Genomic DNA, 19,818 nt, shown 5'->3' with positions numbered 1-19,818 from the left:
ATGATAATAACGCCACATCCCAAAGCGACCATGACTGTCCCGATGCTCGTGCATTGCCATCTTTACACTGCTTTTGGCCAGACTTCGGCTGGTATCAAAGTAGGGTGGAAAAGTTTGATCAATTCGCTACCGCGGCGTGGCGCTTTGCATTGTAACCATGGCAACGAGTCTGGGCGCTGACTTTCATTCGCAGTGAAGTGGCAATGCAGGGCAGTGTTCGACGCAGAGAGGGTAAACAGCTGGACTGAAAGGTAACATTCATCAGCTGTTTTTGCATTTACTTTTTTAAATCTTTATACGCCAACATTTCAGGCACGCAACATGGCAGCCTTTCCAGATTTGGGTTTGTTTCCACCTGACTCAAAGAAGAAGCAAGTCTTGCAGGAACGCTGTATGCGGGCTGAAGACGAAGATTGGGATAAAGATCTTATACCCTCACTTCGTATGAAATGTATAACTGCACTGGCAGAAAACTTCGCTGAAAACCCCATTCTGGACGAACTGAATGAAAAAGATCGTGAAACTCTGCTAGACATGCTTCCGACGACTTTGCCACTCAATGTAAGTGCAAAAAATGTGCCTGAAGAGTCTTACTGGATGCGCTGTTGTGAAGATAAAAACGAAGCTATTAATATCAAGCAATATGACAACAGCTGGCGCCGAGCATTTCTGGAAAGGCATGCCCAACATTGTATTCAGCAATTTCATCCCAGCAAAGACGACTTCGATGAACTTCTTGAACAGCTGAAGATTTGCCAACCTTTCGTTATCATGCTAAAAATACAGCAGCTTTGGCAAAAGAACCAAGTAAATCCTGTCGACTTGTATTATTATAATATTGACGAAGAAGAGGACCACGAGAACCCTCTTATGCCCTCAGAAGATTGCCAGTGTCTCCAGTTTACCACTATACTGTCGATACTTGCTAATGTAACAGAGCTTGATTTGTCCTATAGTGCTAAGGAGTGCAGCTATGAATTTGCCTGGAATCTTTTTCAGATAACGGAGAAAGATTGCGAAGATCTTGGAAAGGCCCTCAAAGAAAAGCCGGAATTGACCGTTTTCCGACTCCGCCGATCTCTGCTTGATGATCCACGAGCATTGACCCTCCTCTATGCCCTAGACGGACACAAAAACCTGAAGGTCCTCGACCTCTCACATAACAAAATTAAAGACTTAGGTGCCAAGGCGATCGCCAAGCTAATCAAGTCCCTCTCAGCTTTAGAGGAGTTCAACATTATGAACAACAGCATAGGTGTAGACGGCACTGAGTGCCTGGCGTACAGCATCGCCTCCCACCAAACCCTCAAGTTTCTGAATATCAGCATGAACAAGTTGTCCGACGCCGGAGGCGTGTTGCTTTGCCGCGCCTTTTCGCAGAACACCGTCCTACAGACGGCGATCATGTCAATGTGCTCCTTTGGCCTGGAGGCGGCCAAGGCCTTGGGTGAGATGCTGACCTTTAACTCCACGCTGCTGTCGCTACACCTCAGCAACAACGAGCTGGGCGAGGCCGGCGGCGAGGCTCTGCTGACCGGCCTGGAGCAGAACTCCGTCATCCTCACCCTGGACGTGCGTATGTGCCAGCTGGGTGAGCGACTCGAGTACGAGCTGAACCGCAAGCTCAAGCAGAATAAGCACCACGACGAGCCCAACTACGTCCTGCCCAAGACGTACTCGTCGTTCGTCCGGGCCGAAGAGATGACGCCGCGGGCGAGGTCACTGGTCTCCGGCGGCGACCTGACGGCCAGGTCACGTGGCTCGGTCACCTCGCGCACCTCCGCCACGCGCAAGTCCAGCGCCCTCTCCACCAGGAGCGCCGCATCGAAGAAGAGCCTCCGCTCGCTCAAGAGCGCAGTCTCCAAGGTGAAGAGCATGATCAGCGAGACGCCGAACAATTGATGAGGATCGGTGCGGTGGGCTGATCGGGTGCTGGGTTGGTTTCAACGCACTGATCACAATGCCGGACTTTCGAGACGTACCTCTCTTGCAGCTGTTTTCCCGACCGACGTGCTGCTCGCCTGTCGTCAAAACTTTTGAATTATGCTGTCTATATCTGTCACCTTCCACCACATTTTGCCGACTATTTGTGGAATTTTAAGCATGTCGCGAGTCTCCCCACCGCATACGCAAGCCCAATAAATCGGTGTTGTTCATCTGGACAATCACATTTTGTATTAGTAACGAGGAATTAACGTTTGCATTGGGAAGAGACATGAAAAACTCGCTTAGTTTGTGACTATTGCTAACGAGTGTCGGATATTCATGGCCCTCTCTTGTGTATTTTACTGCAAGGTTGTCGGCCAGATATCCGCGTCATTACTTCATCGGAGCCCTATTTACAAGTGGTTACTGTAGCATTTACAAGCTTAGCAGTGTTATACGTACGTGTGACTTGACCGAGCATGAAATACAGGCGAAAGGACCACCTGCATCTGCATCTACTGCATCTAGCCGTCTTGTTGGTCTGCCAACCCTGCACCTCACGGTGCGTTGCCATACTGTCGTAGCGTACCCGGCAAACGACTATTAAGCCACGCTCTAAGTTATCTCTGGACGCATTGTTGAAAGCTCTGCGTTACGCGTTCCATTGCTATGTAGAGTACACCAGCGCACCTTCCTGCGCGGCGGTGTGCCGTCGCTTTCACGGCATGCCTGCCCCGCCTTCGCTGTGTCCCTGCTCCGTCATCCCTGCTCCGGCCGTCGCTGTCCTCCGTACGGCCGCCGTCCGCGTGTCCCCGCCGCCCCCGACCGTCGTCGGTACGGTGGCATCGGGCGCGCGGTCGGCTCACAGACACGATACGACCATTACCGGCCGGATTTGGAGCCGCGCTGGACTTTGTCTGGCAGGATTTACACACAGACGGCGTGACAACGGGGGCAGAGACGCAGCTGGTCGGCAGCTGCAACTGTGGCTTCCACTGCGAGGATGCTGGTGTAAAGTATTCGAAACTCAGTGTGTGTTGAGGGCCAACAAAGCCGGGGTCGGTGAGCAGCAATCCAGCTCGGCTTTGGTAATCTCTTTTTACAGGTTTTATATGTGAAAGGGCTTGGTTTCTCTTGAAACAGGATGTATTGATTAATTTCATTGTTTACGCCCGTTCTGCATAAATACGTCCTGCCTGATGCACAGCGACAATGGCAGCATGTATTCCAGGTAGCGGACTCTTGTGGTATCATGTGAGGCTAAATGTTCGTCGGATTCGATTTAATTGGCTTTTATCAACTCACTCGTGTTTTCATCTGTGATGATTTTAGCATGGCTCATAGCAAAATGTACTTACACTTATTTTGGTTAATAGTCCTTCACGCTAACATTTTGCAGATCGAGCACAAGGTTCCAAGTTGCAGTTTGCAGAGGTTTAGCTCATATTGGCAAGCTTGCGTTTCTCTTATTGCACTTCGAGCTACAGCCATATTATGCAAGATCTTTGCGGTGTAAGCTACATGTAAATGTTCATGGTAAAAACAGGCATCAAGGCTCTCGTTTGTTTTAGAATGACACTTGCAAGTAACTGGAGTTGCGGAATGTTAACTAAGGGAACCGAGCGCGGCATACCTATTTCAAAATGATGGCGATAAATCCTTACTGCCTATACATCACTCGCGCTTGGTTGCGACGCTCCCAACTCTTTCCGCTCTACTATTCCTCGGAATAATTTTGCATACGAGAACACGCATTTGTCCCGCGATTTGCTATTCTCTGACCGCAATTGATACACATAGTCCTTCCGCTGACGCAGCGGCGGAGGACGCTTGACATCGCTGCTGAATAATACTCCGGTCGCCATCGACGCAGGCTATTAGCCTGCTCGGGTCATTAACCTCGTCGGAAGTCTTCCATTCCAGTACGTCTTCTGAGTGCCATGGCGGGCGTTGCGTCGGTGCCATCACATGATTCTGCCCCCGGGCCGGACCCGATCCGGGAAGAAAAACACCGGCCCCGCTCCCGGCGCGCCGGTTCCGAGGGTGCAGCGCGAGGCACGACCGCGGCGGCGTCCGTCGGCAACAGCGCACCTCACCCGGCAGAGACTGACCGAGCTGGAGCGGCAGGCGGTCGATCGAATCATGCCGCTTTCAGGCTGGTCATGGCTTTTAAGCCATGTCTGGCGGTCGTCTGACGTCTAATCACGGCTGGGCTCTGACAGCGTTTTTGCCTGGCGACGGAATTTTGCGGCCTCGGAATCCTTTGAATCGGGGTCGAATAAATTCCCTGCCAGCGGACTGATTGGAAACCGTTTTGTACGGTTTCAGCGGCAATGGCCACGAAGTCTTGATGCGCAGATAAAAATTTATAGGATCTGTTCATGTCATGCATTCGTTAAAACCGCCCGGCTTTGATTTGGCATTCATTGGCTGTCCAGCCCTGGCCGCTCTGTCGTATTCAGACGCCAGGTATGGTACAGAATTATTCGCGCTCGCTGTCAGCTGCAGGGCACTGGGCACTCCGGTCTCCGCCCCGTGGGACATGGTAATCAGCTGACAATCAGACGTCACGTGATCGCGCCCTTCAAGGTGATTCAATCAGAGCCCCCATGTCAGGCCTTTGTGATTTTCCGAGCGCTGCCCCGGGGGCAAATGGAGAAGAGATGGCGGGAGAGGGAAGACCGATGATGGCGAAGGGGGACGGCCGCGACTCCAACCGAAGATTGGCCAGCAGGCAGTTCCGCGTCGGGGTGCATAATTAAACGGCGGGGAGGTGTGACGTAATCTTCAGGTTATTGCGCATGACGTCATCGGGGCTGATCAGCGAAAGTGGCCGTGATGAATAGGTGATGACGTCAGCGGTGGTGGCAACCAGCCGGGAGTCACGTTAGTGACCGGGCCCATATCGCCGGTCGGCCGCCGGCCCGGCCGATGCCCGATCAAATCGGCCGCGGTCGCAGTAATCAACTGTCTATATCTGTCACTGTCCGGCCAGCGGGCGGGCCCCTGCTTGGCCAGAACTGCGTCGTTTGTTAAAGGCGTGGATGGCGGCAGTCATTTGTAACATGGAGAAATTATGTCGGGACAGGCTTATAGGCGTTGGTGAATGCAAGACTGACTGAAAGTAACAGTCACTCTGGAGTAGTCGTCGTATTTCGGGGGGTACGTGCTACGTGAGTCTTGTGATTCGACATTTAAGTATTCTTTTCATTCCGGTATTGGTATTGGAGGTTGCGTTGTTTATGCTATATCTGCTTTGTGGCATCATACCTGGCCCTGAGATGAATGAATTTGGCTTGCAAAACAATTTGTGTTGAAGACTTGTGATTGCTGGTCGATTTTCTCTAGTTTGCATAATTATATTTTCAGCCACTGACTTTTCGCACTGCCAAGTTTGCGAAACCTCACAGTCGAGAGAGCTTTATTATCGGCGGCTGTCAAGATAATCGGGCTGTGCCATAGTTGTTTACGCTTCATGGTCCCTGATCAACTCTTCTGGCTTTCCATAACGGTTTAAGGTCACAAGCAGAATGGTAATCCAGAGATCAGCAGCGATAATTGAGGAGCATGAGTCTGTTGCGACCGGCGAAACATAACACATGCGAATATACAGCCAACCAGAGGCAGTTATCAGGCTGCCGTCACATCTGCTTCCCAGCAGGGCCTCTGCGCTGCTTCAGACAGCGTGATGAGTTGATCATTAGCTCTGATTCACACCAAACAGCTGTGCAGTCAGCTGTAAACTACCGCCACCATTTCCAATCGATGGACATTTATTCTGCTCAATTGCACAAATATTGCACGGCAGATTGCATACGCATTGCAGAGAGCCGGCCTTCTTTGACTTAAGTACAAAGTCACGCCTGTTATGTACACAGGGATGAGAGCCCAGCAATCATGAACACATTTGAGAAGTCGGGGCAAGCTGGCATCAGAGTACATGATACACACGAACTCACAAGTATGTGGAATCCACTGGCTTTTGACGCGTCCAACTCACTTAGTGTCATAATCAGGACCAATACTTGTGTAAAACATTCAGGTGAGCAACGCTTACAGCAAGCCCACCGCGCGCTCCTCGAATCACCACACCAAACCAGCACACTCATTCCGCTCTCGACCTTGGCTCGGCGCAGGTCGCCGGCCGCCCTGCGAAGCCCCGCATCTCGGTCTCGCCAGCCGACTTCCATCACTCTCTGCCACTTCAGTGGCCGACAGAGCCACGGATAAAAACCAGAGACGGCGCAAACGATTAACGACGGAGATTTCAAAACTTGCCGACAGCCTTCGAACCATTTCTCACGCCTTGCGAGCAGTCGCAGGAGAATTAATTCCGCCGGCGCCTGCGCCCAGTCAGGCCGACCGATTTATGAACACACGAATAGGATTAGCGTCCGTGCCCGGCGTGCGCAACTCACAAACAGCGCGAGCTGCTCAGATGAATGACACGGCCGCACTACAAATAGTTCAGGTTGGAATAGTACTCGGGCATGTACTCCTTGACGACGGTGAAGCGCGCCAGGATGGGGCAGTAGATGCTGACGAGCAGAGTAAAGATGAAGAGCACCAGGCCCCAGGCGATCTCGCAGTGACCGGGACTGTAGACGGTGGAACTGGGGCCGCACTCGGTTCGCACGAACGAGCACCCCAACCCCAGCGGGTACAGGATCACGCCCAGCAGCGACGGCACCACTGCAACACAGCGGGGTATTTGCAGGTCAGCAGCTGGTGCCATTGCATCACTGTCTGTGGGATGCAGGACAGCTAATGGTGTCATTGCAACCCAGCGGGACGGGTGCGAGTCAGCAGCGATATCACTGCAACGTCATCAGGCGATACCGATGCAGCACGATGATATTGGGCTCTGGTCATTAGGCGACACCAACGTGACAGCGGCATGGGATGGAGGTCTGCAGAGGTCACGGCCTAAACACAGCAGTACGGGGTGCGGATCAATAGCCGGCACCAGGGTGCAGATCAGCAGTCGGCACCAGGGTGCAGATCAGCAGTCGGCACCACTGCAGCACAGCCGGACGGAATGTACACCAGCGGACGCACTGGTGGGCGGAGGTGGGCGGAGGCACTGGTGCAGCACGACAGGGGCTGGAATAGCTCCGTTTGTCGAGCTGCGGCACGCTCGGGCGGATGGCTAAGGCACGCTCGAGCGGATGGCTGAGGCACGTTTGGGGGGATGGCTGAGGCACGCTCGGGCGAATGGCTGAGACACGCTTGGGGGATGGCTGAGGCACACCCGGACGCATGGCCGAGGCACGCTTGGGTGGATGACTAAGGCTCGCTCGGGCGGATGGCTGAGGCACGCTCGGGGGGATGGCTGTGGCACGCTCGGGCGGATGGCTGAGGCACGCTCGGGCGAATGGTTGAGGCACACTCGGGGGGATGGCTGAGGCACACTCAACGCATGGCCGAGGCACGCTCGGATGGATGACTAAGGCTTGCTCGGGCAGATGGCTGAGGCACGCTCGGGGGATGACTGAGGCACGCTCGGGCGGATGACTGAGGCAGAACACAAGAGCATAGTTTGCCGGCGTAGTCGATTCTGATTCAGCCCTGCTCAACGCAGCTAACGTGCGTTGCCTATTGAACCGCTGCGTAACGGCCTGGCGCCACTTTGGTGTCTGTGTAGTTTGCGTGCTGGCCGCTGCATGGTATGGAGATGACCGATGTGCCTAATGCGCATATTGGATTGAGGTTTGATGTGGCTCTTCGTGCCGGGTGCCACGGAGGGCCATTGGTATATTGTAATGGTCTTCTGAGAAGCAAGAGTCATCGTAGTGAACGGTTTCGTCACGGTGTGTCTTGTTGCTGGAATCTACACACTTGCCGTCCTTAAGAACTTGAAGAACTTAGGGGTCATCAAAGTCTGTGTCCCGGCTTAAGTGATGCCGGCTTCCTCTGAATCTGGTAAGCATTTGATATCGCGAGCATACGCCACGTTGAAAAATTAGACGCAGATACGCGTTGATGAGAATGGGGCTATTCATTCAGTTTTCGTTGTTTGGTAAGCCTTGTTTGGCAAGACACAGAAAATACTCGGAATATATTCGCCTACTTGTGTGTATGCTATGCTGACAGGTCAAATCACCCACAGCATGAGAGGACGAATATCACTTCCCTGGAGCACTGTATGCTTTGTGGGATGCTTGTGTCTGCAAAGGTGTATACACACAGGCACGTATTTATGCAAGCCGCTGGCCATCCTTGAGCCATACTAGTCACTGGTCAGCCTGTTTTGGCTCGCAGACTTTGCCGCGATCTCTTTGCTGCGGGGAATGCCACAGCCGTTTAGTAGAAACCAATCTATCAGCGCCAGGGGGCAAATGGGAGCATGGTTAATTCTGACGTTGTTATGTTTTCGTTAACTTCATATAAGCCGATACCTCTTTTGACCGCACACGTTTTCAAATCAGTCGATAGCCTGAAGCACAGTATGAAGTACATCACTGCATACCACGAAATGACGTCAGCAAAACAAGTGTCGTGCATTCTCGAAAGCTAGCTTGAAACCTGGCATGGCATTGGATAGACTGGTTCGACGGAACATCGTTAAAACTGATTTTAACGTCCGATATTGCATGTACCACGAACGAGCACACATGGACTTCGAGCTTTATTCTTGTTAAAGGCATCATCGCTCTGCTGATGTACAGCTCCTCTGAGAATTGAGTACAACCAGATTTTCTCCTAGCTAGGACTTCTTCTGTAAAACCATTACGCTTCTCTCTACTAGCTCTCCAATAGCCTTCAACTACCTCTCTGCTCTCTACTAACTCTGCCTCTACCCTACGGGGGCCAGCCAGTCCATCTGAGAGGCAATGTAAACCTAGCCTCGATCTCCAAGAGTTGATTCACCTCCCTGCGACGAGAAGCTTTAAGCAAGCCTTCAGCCGTGAAGAGTCACTGGTGCTAATGGGCTCACCCGTCACCTGCTTAAAAATGCACCCGTAGCTCCAGTGCAAAGTAGCGATACTTGTGCGGGGCAAAAGCCAAGCAAAACTAATCAGTTATGATCATAACCATCATCTTAATGATTTAGGATGGTGTCGCTCTTTTGTTAGTCTCCACCTATCAGTATTCATTACTGAATAAACTAGAGAGAGAGAGCGCCAAGCCGTTATCGATTATTCAGATCCTCGGAGATCGTACATTGTGGCTGCTCTGGCTCTGTTTACACGCCGGGTCGCGTGCCAAGACCGAGCCGAGGCGGCCTTCGACGCCAGTTGACCCCTCTCACGTGAGGCGGCGCGGTGATTGCCGACGCCTGATAAGCCGCAGTTGAGCCTGGTCTTAAAACGACCCTGTATCCTCGCCAACTTTGCTGGGCGCCAGGGAAGTCTCCGCTAACTCAGACGCAGCGTGATGGCGGTGAACCTGCGCATTGTCTTGTCTCGGATTGTCGCAGATAGCTTTCGCCCTGCACAAAAAGCGAAAAGCCCACTGTGCAGCCCGGCGATCATGTTTGTTGTGGCAGACTGAGCGAGCTTCGGCCTGCCAATGTCGTTATCGAACCGCGGATATCGTGGATGATGCTAGGAAAAGCTTTTCCATGCCGGCCGTTCTAGACCAATTAGTTCTGATAATATGCAATGTGGTAGCGTGCCTTCAACCAGGCAAGACGCCACGACCCATGAATACGTCAATACGATGGGCTTGCGTCTCTCGGCATCTTCTCGCCATTTCATCATAATTCACCCGACGCAAGCAAAATGGGTCACATCGCCGGCGAAGACAGTGTAATTAATCTGGTGTTGGTGAGAAAAACAAACGGTGCGGCCGCAGTTTGTTTGCGCCGAACTCCAAACAGTTTCGCGAGTCGCGTGGTTGAGCAAAAGGCGCACCGGAACCCGCTGAATATTCATAGGACGCACGCCGGCGCGAGCGCTGCATACCTCGATAGGACGTCGGCGTGACGTCATCCACGCAACGTGTCGGGGCGACTGCCAAGACACCGCAGCCACCAGCGCTCTGCGGTGACAGTGTCGCATTTCCGACCGACCTTGATCTGGTCACGGCCACCGCACTCGAGGGGCTGTTAACCGAACGGCAATTTTACGAAAGTGGAGAAATGAGTCATGACGGCGCCGTAAATGGGGTGAGTCCGGTAACAAGCGGCTACAGATATAACGATCAATTCAGCTCAGCGAATTTCCGTATTTCGTGTACGCATCGCATAAGGTTAACACAAGTCGGGGAACAAACATGTCAGGCTGTTACATTAAATGAGATTTTAGTGGAATCCGTTCTTATTTCACGGAGAAGCTCTCTTCTTCGGTCACTACCTCTTGAGCTAAAGGACGCCTGCAACCCAGCATGCACCTGTCTAGTAGAGCAGGCATTGCCTAGTGCTAATCGGCATTCATTTCGGTACCAGGCAGTGTTTGGCAATGCCTATCTATATTGTTGTCACCACATGCAATCTATGGCACACCGGCGATGTGGCTCATTTGTAGCTGCACTATTTACCCCAGCACAGCAATTCTCTATGGCACGACACGCGCGCCATCCCGCAATCTGTGTGAGAGCAGCGGCGGCAATTTGTGGCCCGGGCTGCGACCCGCTGACCTTGCCGTGCCGACAGACGGCGGGCGGACAGCAGGCGGGGCGGGCGGGGGCGGGCGGGGACGGGCGGCCCGGAGGCCGGTCGATCTGCCGTACCTGCCGTCGCCTGGATGTAGGCGGCGATGACGGAGGCGCGCCGCCGCCAGCGGTGCGTGCTGAGGAAGCCGTGCACCAGTGACGCGAGCGCGCCGACGGCCAGCATGACGCAGCCGCCGCCGCAGAGCACGGCCGTCACCTGCCAGACGACCGAGCCGGCCGGGCCGTGCGGCGCGCAGCGCGCTGCTGTGCCGTTCAGCCGGCACACGGCCAGCGCGCCGAAGGTCAGCTCCGGCCGCCGGCCGCCGCGCAGGAACCAGGCCGGCTGCAGGAAGCTGTAGGCGGCGAGCACGGCCACCGCCACTGACACGGTCGTCCACACGGCCGACACCGGCCACGATGTGTACGTCCGCACCACGCGTAGCTTCATCGCCGGTGGCCTGCGGGCGCCGGCGCTCGCGCGGGGTCAGGTCACACCGGGTCAGGCGGGGTCGGGCGCGGCCGGTCACGGTCGGGGCGCGCGCGCCGCCCGCCGCCCGCCGGCCGCGCTCGCTGCCATCGCCGCCGCCGTCGACGGGCTACTGCCGCCGGGCATCGCGGCCGACGCGGCGCCGACGGTGCCGACGCGGCGGCGCGCGCGGTGGGTAGGTCAAGTGAGCGCTGTCGTTGCGCCAGCGTCGATCGACGTATAGACACGGCCGAGGTAATCTATGCTAATAGATGAGCCGCTCCGTGAGGACAAATGGATTGCGATAATGTTCCGCGGCCCGAGGCGCGCTCCGCCGGGTCGGAGGCAGGCTACCCGCACGTAACGCCCAGGCCTTATTAGCGGGATGCGGCACGCGGATTATGGAGGTCAGGTGGCGTGCCATCGATGTCTCGCGTGCGCTTTCGTACCTGCTGGTAGCTAGTGCTGCGAGGTAAGGAAATGTATGTCTGGTTTTGTGGGATCGTTGAACAGCTCTTGTTTTCGTTCTTCTCACGAAGGCTAACTATGCAGTTGACAACCCCAGTGAAAACTTTCGCTAAACCATTCACGCTTGGCGCGGGGCTAGCAGTTGTCTCAGTGTGCCCGGAGCTTTTTCTGTTCCGTGTACCGAGAATCTGATCCAGGATGTCCAATAGTATAATTCACACTCGTTCAATTAAACAACAGCGCGTACATGCAGCATAAGTGCATTTCTCGCACGCGGTCTTGGCCGTTCTGTCGATGTTTTCATGATGAAGCGACCATGAAGTAAATAAGACACAATTTACGCTCCTGTGGAAAACATGTACGACAGTGGTCATCGTACCATGGCGGCATACGTGAAATTAACTGGTACGCTGTTGGCAGCGCGCAAAACACGTGCCTTTGGCCTATGACCCTTACTGCCATAAAGGTAAATTATAAAGCTCTACGGGAACCAGGAAGCATTGGTATTGGTAGTGAATGTGGGGGGAGATTATCTTCAGCTGGTTATGGTACAAAATATGAGAAGGAAACATTCCTTCATGTTATAAGGAGTATGGCGTCGAAATATGTGACTATAGTGTTTTCAGCATAAGAACCAAGTTCATCAAGTTCATCTGGCCGCTGCATAGGTTTGAGAAAGCGATCAATAATATTTCAGTATTAACAGCATACACGCGGACAGTGTCACACTCGGAATGTGTGATATTCATTGTGTCTTTTCGTGGTAGGTGTCGCCAGTAACATGTCCATGATGTGTTGGAAACGTTACATTCAATAGGCAACATAACAGGTGAAGGATATTACTTTCTGTAGAATGAAGTACCGTCCCTTGCCGTCGAACAGAATCGGAAAGTTGGAAGGATGTCAGCGCATGTCACACAGTAGCATCTCTCGCCCGGCACCCATCTTAGGTACTTTCCGATCATAAGCCTCTTGTCAAACATCAAATATGCATTCATTTTGTGCTTTTCTGAAACTTGTATTTGGTTTAATTTAGGGATGACCATGGGATGATTATGAACTAAGTCGGATGCGTGCCCACGCTGCCGGCAGTGTACAATTGACTACGCTCACCTTATGACGATATAAACCAGCAGCTATCACGTTCTGAGATCACGCTAAGGGCCTAGTGGTTCGGCCCTTGCTGCGCCCGCTATGACACCTAACGCGTCATCCGGTGAGTGCAGGTGGCGACGGGCCCGCTGTCTGTCAGCCGGAGCCGCGATACACCGCGTTCGACTTTCGCCGACAGCCGTGATTTCACCTCAGGTTATGCCGTCCTTCTGCATGGTCTTGCGTTAAGACGGTTACGGTAAACTACAATAAAGGCAGATCCACACATTGTGCACACGGCCGATTGACAAGGTTGTAGTAAGCCTTAGAGCATTGGGTGCGCTGACACGAACCGAGCTCGCACTGCCATTTCCTCACCTTTATCTACTGGTGACGCCATACTCAATCTATTATTGCTGGGTTTCACTTTGTGTTCGTTCCTTTTTCTCTCGGCGCGGACAGGCGTTGGATGAATCGCCTCCGATGCGGCCTGCGGTGAGCGAGGGGCGTCAGATTGGCTTTTATGAGAATTGCCCCGCGCTGAAGAGAGGATGATTCACGGATTTCGTATTAGATTTCGGTCCAGGCTCCGCGTCCCCGGCACCAATCACCTCTGAGATAGGGCTGATTGTCCAAACACTAGCCGAGAATTAAAACCAATCAGGTGCAGTAATCGGCTTTATCCTGGAGCTCGGCAAATGGCGCTGAATGCAATATCCTTGTCCGCAGTATGTGATCGTTTTCGAATGCCCCGCAGAGGGGCTTTATATGAGGGCCTGTACTTTTGCTCGCGCGGCTTCAAGATTGCGAGGTTGTAATCAATTAGCGCCATTGTTTCCTGATCGCGCCATGTGAAACGCACGTCCGTGAATTTCTTCCGGGGAACCAAGGACATGTCAATGCCGTTTGCTAAAGGTCGTGTGAGCAAAAGGTCGACGCTCATGCGTGTTGGATGCCGCGCGCATTGAAGCTTACAAAGTGTGCGACACTAAGCTTGCTTTTGCTCTCCGAAGTAAAGTGTACTGCGGGGCAGGCTGCACGGACAGGCGTACGATGCTAGTGACATCTACGGGGCGGAATCTTATCTATCCCGACGCTAAAACTGGGCTGCGGCTTCCTGCCAAGAAAACCTGCTTATCTAATAGAAATCTGGTGCGAGAAGTGCCAGGCGCGCTGGGCGTGGCGCGAATGCCAGATAGGATCGAACTGACACAGTCCCCGAGTCGCATCCGGCGGGGCTTCCGACGGCGGGCGCCCGCCGCGGCCTGCGGAAGTGCCGCGATCGGGGCGGCCGCCCGCGGTCGATGGCGACTGGCGAGCAGAGGCCGGCCAGCTGAGCCGGCCCCGGACGCGTCACCGACTCTTTTAGAAGGTTAATGGCGCTGATACAAGGGGTGTGGTGTGTCTTTTTTGGAGCTGTTGCACCTTTACTTAGGAGATATTGAGGCACAAACTGTGGTATTCGTCAATTTTGGGAGCGAGTTTCATTAATTGCGCAAGGTTAAATGATTTGAGCATTTTAGAAGGCTGCGTGGGAGAAAGGGCTTCTAAAAGACAGACATCGGTTCTGGTTTTACTAGCATTTTCTCGACACTATTTGTATCAAACATATGCTAGCCATGCTAAACCAATTTTCCCTTCTATTTGGTTCTCTTGAAAGATGCACGAAAAAAGCGGGAGATGTCGACAAACATCAAAGGAGAGATTTATTGTGCATTTTAATATTGCAGCGTTCGGAGAGAAAAGACAGAACAAATGACAGGAGTCGAGAGCGGGAAGCAGATCAATACTCCTCAATGTGGACGATTCCAAAAGACAAAATGTTTCCTTTCTATAAGCTAGCTGCGACAAGAAATGTGTGTTCGTTGCTGACGGATTTACTTTGGTTCGGTTCCAGGGAAGAGAACAACTTGGGCTGGAGAGATCCGCTCCGAGAGAGAGAGAGAGAGAGAGAGAGAGAGAGAGAGATCCGGAGTGAAAAGTCCCCAGGATCAGGTAGACGAGGCAAAGCTTAATTTTTAATACAATGGGCAATGACAATTTTAGCTGATAGACAACGCAGCTACGTTTTCAAATACGTCAGTGCGACGCAAGGCAAGGGCGAGTAATCCATATCAGACGCTACACACTGTAATGTGCACTTTGGATCAAGTGATAGAAGTTCTCTTATCTCGGCAGATGCGGTTTCAAAACATGTCCATCGCGATATGGGGGAGATAAATACGTACGACTGAAATAATTAGAACATGGCTGACAGGCATCTCGGTAATGGTTATTGCTAAAGATGCTGAAGGACGGTGCCTGCGAAAATAGAACATTTTGACTTTATCAATGTGATCAATTTGACCATTGTCAACGCTGTTTCTCAGCGACGCAAGCGCAGCCCAGACTTGTGTGGTTTCGCCAATGACACCAAGTACCATGTTACCACTAGACTGGCGCCCGCCGGCGCGGCGCGTGCCTCCGCCCCACCCGCCCGGCCGCCGGCGACCGTCCCCGCGGACGTCGTCGACCACGACGCGGCCACTCGCGGTCGACGTCGGCGACGACGCTGATTACCGTCGCGCGATGAGCCGCGAATAATTGATGTTGATTTTGAAACGAGAACCAGGCCGGCCGGCTGCCGCGGCGCCCCTGTCGCTGAGTCACGTGCCGTGATCCGAGGGGTGATGAATGGGCGGTGGTGCGGTGCGCCGCCGCGTATTGCGTATATGTGCAATCTCGTTGGGATGCGGCGGGGGACGTCGACTGGATTATTTGCCAGGGGCCGACGGCTGATCTGTATCGCACGCGCGTCGCTTTGTGATTATCTTGTGGTACAGGGCGCTGCTAAAGAGTGGAGGTGATTGAGATGTGGCTGGGGGCACTGAACGGGTTGCGGTATTCCCACTTGTGGTCATTTCCTTGGTCAGGAATCTTGAGCTGGTTCGGTGTCTCAATGGCTTGAGTATGCTGATGTGAAGGAAAATGAGATGAGATGCTTCCCTGTCGCAGGAATTGAACCCCGTGCGTCCCTGTTAGGAGCCCGAGATCATCTAGACAATATCCTTCTTCATTGGCGCGCAAATGTCTGTGCTCATCTATAGACTCGCGTTTGGTGAAATGCTGGTTTAGTGTTAGCCCCCAGCCCCAATTCCATTTGTTCTTAAGTCTTCGGAAGCCGGCGAGTGAAGAATGCGAAGGGTCCGAACAGGACAGCAGAGATGCATGTTTTTCATACAGGTTGGGTAGTCTGCTCATTTGCGCTTGTTTTCAATACGAAATGGAGCCAATACGGAGGTACGGTATCACTCCGCGCAAGTTTTAAAGGCGGTGACATGCTGAATCTGTTCGGGTAAGCAGCGTGTTCATCAGGCACGGAAAAATGAGTAACGTTTTAAAACGACGGTATGACAAGGTGTTGAAACTTTTTTATTTAAATATGAAGATGATGAGAATAAGAGATGGGATTTCATCTCGTCATATCATCTAGTTGGAGATATGCTTTAAAGTGTTTGAGAAGAAAAACTGGTCGAAGAGGACAGTACGTTAAACATGTTTCAATAGTTAAGATTGTATTCGTCATATAAAACAATAAAACGGACCATTCTCAAGGGTGGAGTATCATAATTATTTAGTGCCGATCATGTTTTTACAACTCGGAACATATTCCCAGTTGAGGTATTGATCTGCAAGTTCGGCAAGTTAAATCTGCTCGGTAAGTTTTGATTTAATGCCAGTCCGAAGTTGTGTGAGATGAAAGCAAACTGACTAAAGAGACTTTTTAATTGGCTCCGCCGGAATATTTCGTTTGACTGGCGTGGTCTTTGGGAACGTCCGGGAAAGTTTACAGTCCGATTTAATAGAATTATAAGAGGCTTAAGCAAGTGGAACGCTAAATGTCTTTCCAATTATTGGTGCAGAGAATAAAAATCGTGCTGTTAATGTGTCTTCATTGTCACTGCATCGCATGGGTAACTTCTGTGGTGTGTTTGATTATCCTTTTCCAGCTGATGCCGTCTGATCAGAACTAAATAGCATCGTGACCAGAGTTTATGATAGAGCAACTGAGTTCCAGTGGGAGACAAGCCGATCACTTCCGGCGACCAACGCTATGGAGAAAGCGTTGCTAAAATCACGACTCGTACTCATATTATTTTGGAACTTGGACCCAAGTAAATCGACTGATTTTACAAATGCGTTCGGTTCGGACCTGTTGTAAGGCGAAGACTCTACAATCCGTTAACCGACCTCGGACTCGGATGCAGGACACCAGCATTCGGACTCAGCGCCAGGCTCGGATTTGGACTCGGAGGCTCCAAAAACATGAGATTCGGACCAAATGTTTTTCCTTCCTTTGGGGTAGGTTGCATATAAGTTAGGCCCGGCCACTAGAATGGCATAGAGGCGATCGGCACCGCCTACAATTCGATAACGATTTCAGTGATTTTTCTATAATAAGCCAGAAGCTATAGTTATCCTTATGTCAGACCCGTATTCGCATGAGTAAACCTCGTTATGGTTTGCATCTCGAGCAACCAGCATCCCCCCCCCCCCGCTATCACACCTGAAACTTTGTCTTGCTTTCTCGGTGTTTTTCAACACAATGTGTCATGCTAAACCTTGTTCTACATCACGCAATATATTTTATTCAATTATAAGAATCTGATGAAATAAAAAAGCGTCAGGAGACTGGTGGACTCACTTAAAACTGTAGGGCGAAGAGCACAGACTCGGGCTAGCAATCGGCTTCCAGGGACTCCGATTCAGACTTGAACTCAGTTTGCGAAGACACACTTAAACTTAAAACGCTTAAACACTTAAGCCCGGAGAATTATCAGAATAGGATTTCAGAGCAAGGGGGCAGCTATTAAACGTTTCCAAACTTGATTACTATGGGAAACTAAACGCAAAGGATGTGCATGATATCTGTTTCCTTCTCCAATATTTTTTTTCGCAAGCACACCGCGAAATGTATTTTGGGGAGCGAAAACCCTGAGTGTCGTGAGAGACGGACGTTCGCAGATGACGTGGATACTAAACACGTCAACATGGTCTCCGGTCTTATTGAAAAGACACGGATTATGTCTTGCTCATTCGTCCTCTGTTGGTAAGAGCCAAGAAGTGCGAGATTGTCTCATTTTCTTGCGACGCGCGGGGAATGTTGAAATGATGATGAGGATTTCTACTTGGTCCTCTCTGAAGCCCATACATATTCTGACGCACGTCAGCCATTAAAGGGAATGTTTCGCATTTGACGATTTTGGAGCAAGAACCAGATATGATGAAACAAGCTCACTTATAACTATTGGTATGCTCTTTAAGTGGAAAAGACTGCTCTAGACAGCACAACTCTTTGTTGAGAAAATATGGTTCTCAATGCGTCATTGTTTGATTAAGTCATCGTACATTGCAAAATATTGATTGAGAGTCAATTGACTGCCGTTATATCAGGAAACCGCGCTCACAAACGCCAGATATGAACGCCTCGACAATTACATTTTTTATTGGCCTTGATCACTGCATGGCACGCTGAATGGCAGGGTCTGAATGGCGTTATCACGACATAATGGCTGCCAAGCTGACTTTGAACTACTCTCCCCGATATACCATTCCCCGTTTCGCGGACGTATAGCTCAGAAACTGGAGAAGCTGAGGTCTTAAGAAGTGCATGGTTGTAAACAGCACCGAAAGCTCTTCAAGGTGGCTATTTCGGTTCAAAACCCCATATAAATGTGGAGCACTCCCTTAAAACCCGACGGTTTCACGTAGCCTTCCAACGAAATCATTTCAGTGAAAGCTTAACAGCAACGACGCATACATAAATAGAAGTCCAGTCAACTTACACAACCATCAACCTAACCATGAACGTACTTAAATCATTGGTCTCACAGTGGATTAAATGTCTGAGGGATATCGAAGTATATATTGGGTCTTGCATTCATAGAATTTCATAGACATAATGTTAAAGCCTTTCAACATTGGGGAGACGTGCGTTCAACATCACCCTCCCCTGTGGAGGAGCGTGTGACTACGAGAATGCCTTAAACACAACATAGCGAGCAATACCCAAGCACGGTCTGCGACAAAGCTTGTGTTAATCGTGCAGTTGTAGCCTCGCGCTCTTGTACGGAATCTGGCAGTTACCAATATAAAGTTAACCTATACGCCGACAAATTGCATCGTAAAGTGAAACTTTACAGGTCTGAGTGAAATTTTAGTAGACAGTCACAATAGTAAAGGCAGAGAGGCGAGACTTTAAGCATTCATAAAACAGCGTGCGGAAATTTTATCGGTGTTTACCTCTGCCATACACACACGTAACTAGTTCCCCGCTAAATAAAAGACCTCGTAAAATGGCTTTGATAAGCTTCCCTTTCGCCCGCATGCTTCTGGCGGGAGCCTTGGGGTCGGTTAGGACCGAGCATTTACTAGCAGCGAATAATTTCTAACAGAAAGAGCGGGCACATTTCACTTGAATAAAGCGTCATTCGCCGGGCAATATTCCGTCGTCACGCACGTGTCCGTGCTTCCTGGGTTCAGTGGCACGCTGCGGCGTTCGACCCACTTCCCAGCGTTGCCACAATGAATACCCTGCGAAACCGCACTGCAAAACACCACCTCGCCGCCCTCAAACGCAGTCTGGCCGCTCCGTGTCGATACGCTGCGCGCAATTACGCTGTCGGGTATGAAAAATGCAGCGAGCGGATTTGCTGTTTGGCCGGGCGTCGCTGATCTATTTGGTTCGCCGCTCGAAGGACGGATGATTCGGCGCTGATTTCACGACCGAGCTCCGGCACGGGACGCCGCGCGGCCGACTGAGCCTGTTCGAGCGCCGCAGACGGTGAGTCAGAGGCGAATATTAACTCTAATCTTGATTTCACAGTTGGCCGCCGGTCGCACCCCGACTCTCATTCTTTTACGACTCATAGGCTCGGCCCAGTGAGAGGGAAAACTCGCCGACGTGAGGCACTCTGAACAGAAATGGGAACGCACGGCTCGATGGAGGATTGTTTGAAGACTGCGCGCGGAGTTAGCTTGGGCTCCAGCTATTGCCGCTGCGCTTATCATCTTTGTGGATCGTTCGTGTAGTCAGAGATTATAGCATTTATATCATTAGGTTATTATTTAAATCTCCCATTCAGCTCTTTCTGTTGCAGGTCCTTTGTTCATCGCGGTTCTCATGTAGAATTAGTGGAGATACCCCTGTTACATCCGGCTAGGGGATGAAATAAAAGGATCCCCAAACAGGAGTATCTGCAGATGGGAGTGGCTCCTTTCATATGATAATG

The 19,818-nt window shown here is 51.6% G+C and overlaps 2 protein-coding genes across 2 annotated transcripts; one reads left to right on the top strand and one right to left on the bottom strand.

Annotated features, from left to right (window-relative positions):
- The first annotated feature begins 217 nt into the window (after positions 1–217).
- LOC119112492 (dynein regulatory complex subunit 5) lies at positions 218–2,168 on the top strand. Its single transcript, XM_037236691.1, has one exon. The coding sequence runs from the start codon at positions 322–324 to the stop codon at positions 1,900–1,902; it is 1,581 nt and encodes a 526-aa protein (XP_037092586.1). The 5' UTR covers positions 218–321; the 3' UTR covers positions 1,903–2,168.
- A 3,183-nt stretch (positions 2,169–5,351) lies between these two features.
- On the bottom strand, positions 5,352–10,742 carry LOC119112667 (LHFPL tetraspan subfamily member 2 protein). Its single transcript, XM_037236907.1, has 2 exons — positions 10,600–10,742; positions 5,352–6,618 (listed from the first exon to the last, which is right to left on the bottom strand). The coding sequence occupies exons 1-2, from the start codon at positions 10,703–10,705 to the stop codon at positions 6,383–6,385; spliced, it is 342 nt and encodes a 113-aa protein (XP_037092802.1). The 5' UTR covers positions 10,706–10,742; the 3' UTR covers positions 5,352–6,382.
- Positions 10,743–19,818: the final 9,076 nt, after the last annotated feature.

Source organism: Pollicipes pollicipes, unplaced genomic scaffold (assembly GCF_011947565.3).
Source record: "Pollicipes pollicipes isolate AB1234 unplaced genomic scaffold, Ppol_2.1 Scaffold_7261;HRSCAF=8764_pilon_pilon_pilon, whole genome shotgun sequence".
NCBI lineage: Eukaryota > Metazoa > Arthropoda > Thecostraca > Pollicipedomorpha > Pollicipedidae > Pollicipes > Pollicipes pollicipes.
This window is presented reverse-complemented; position numbering and strand designations above follow the sequence as displayed.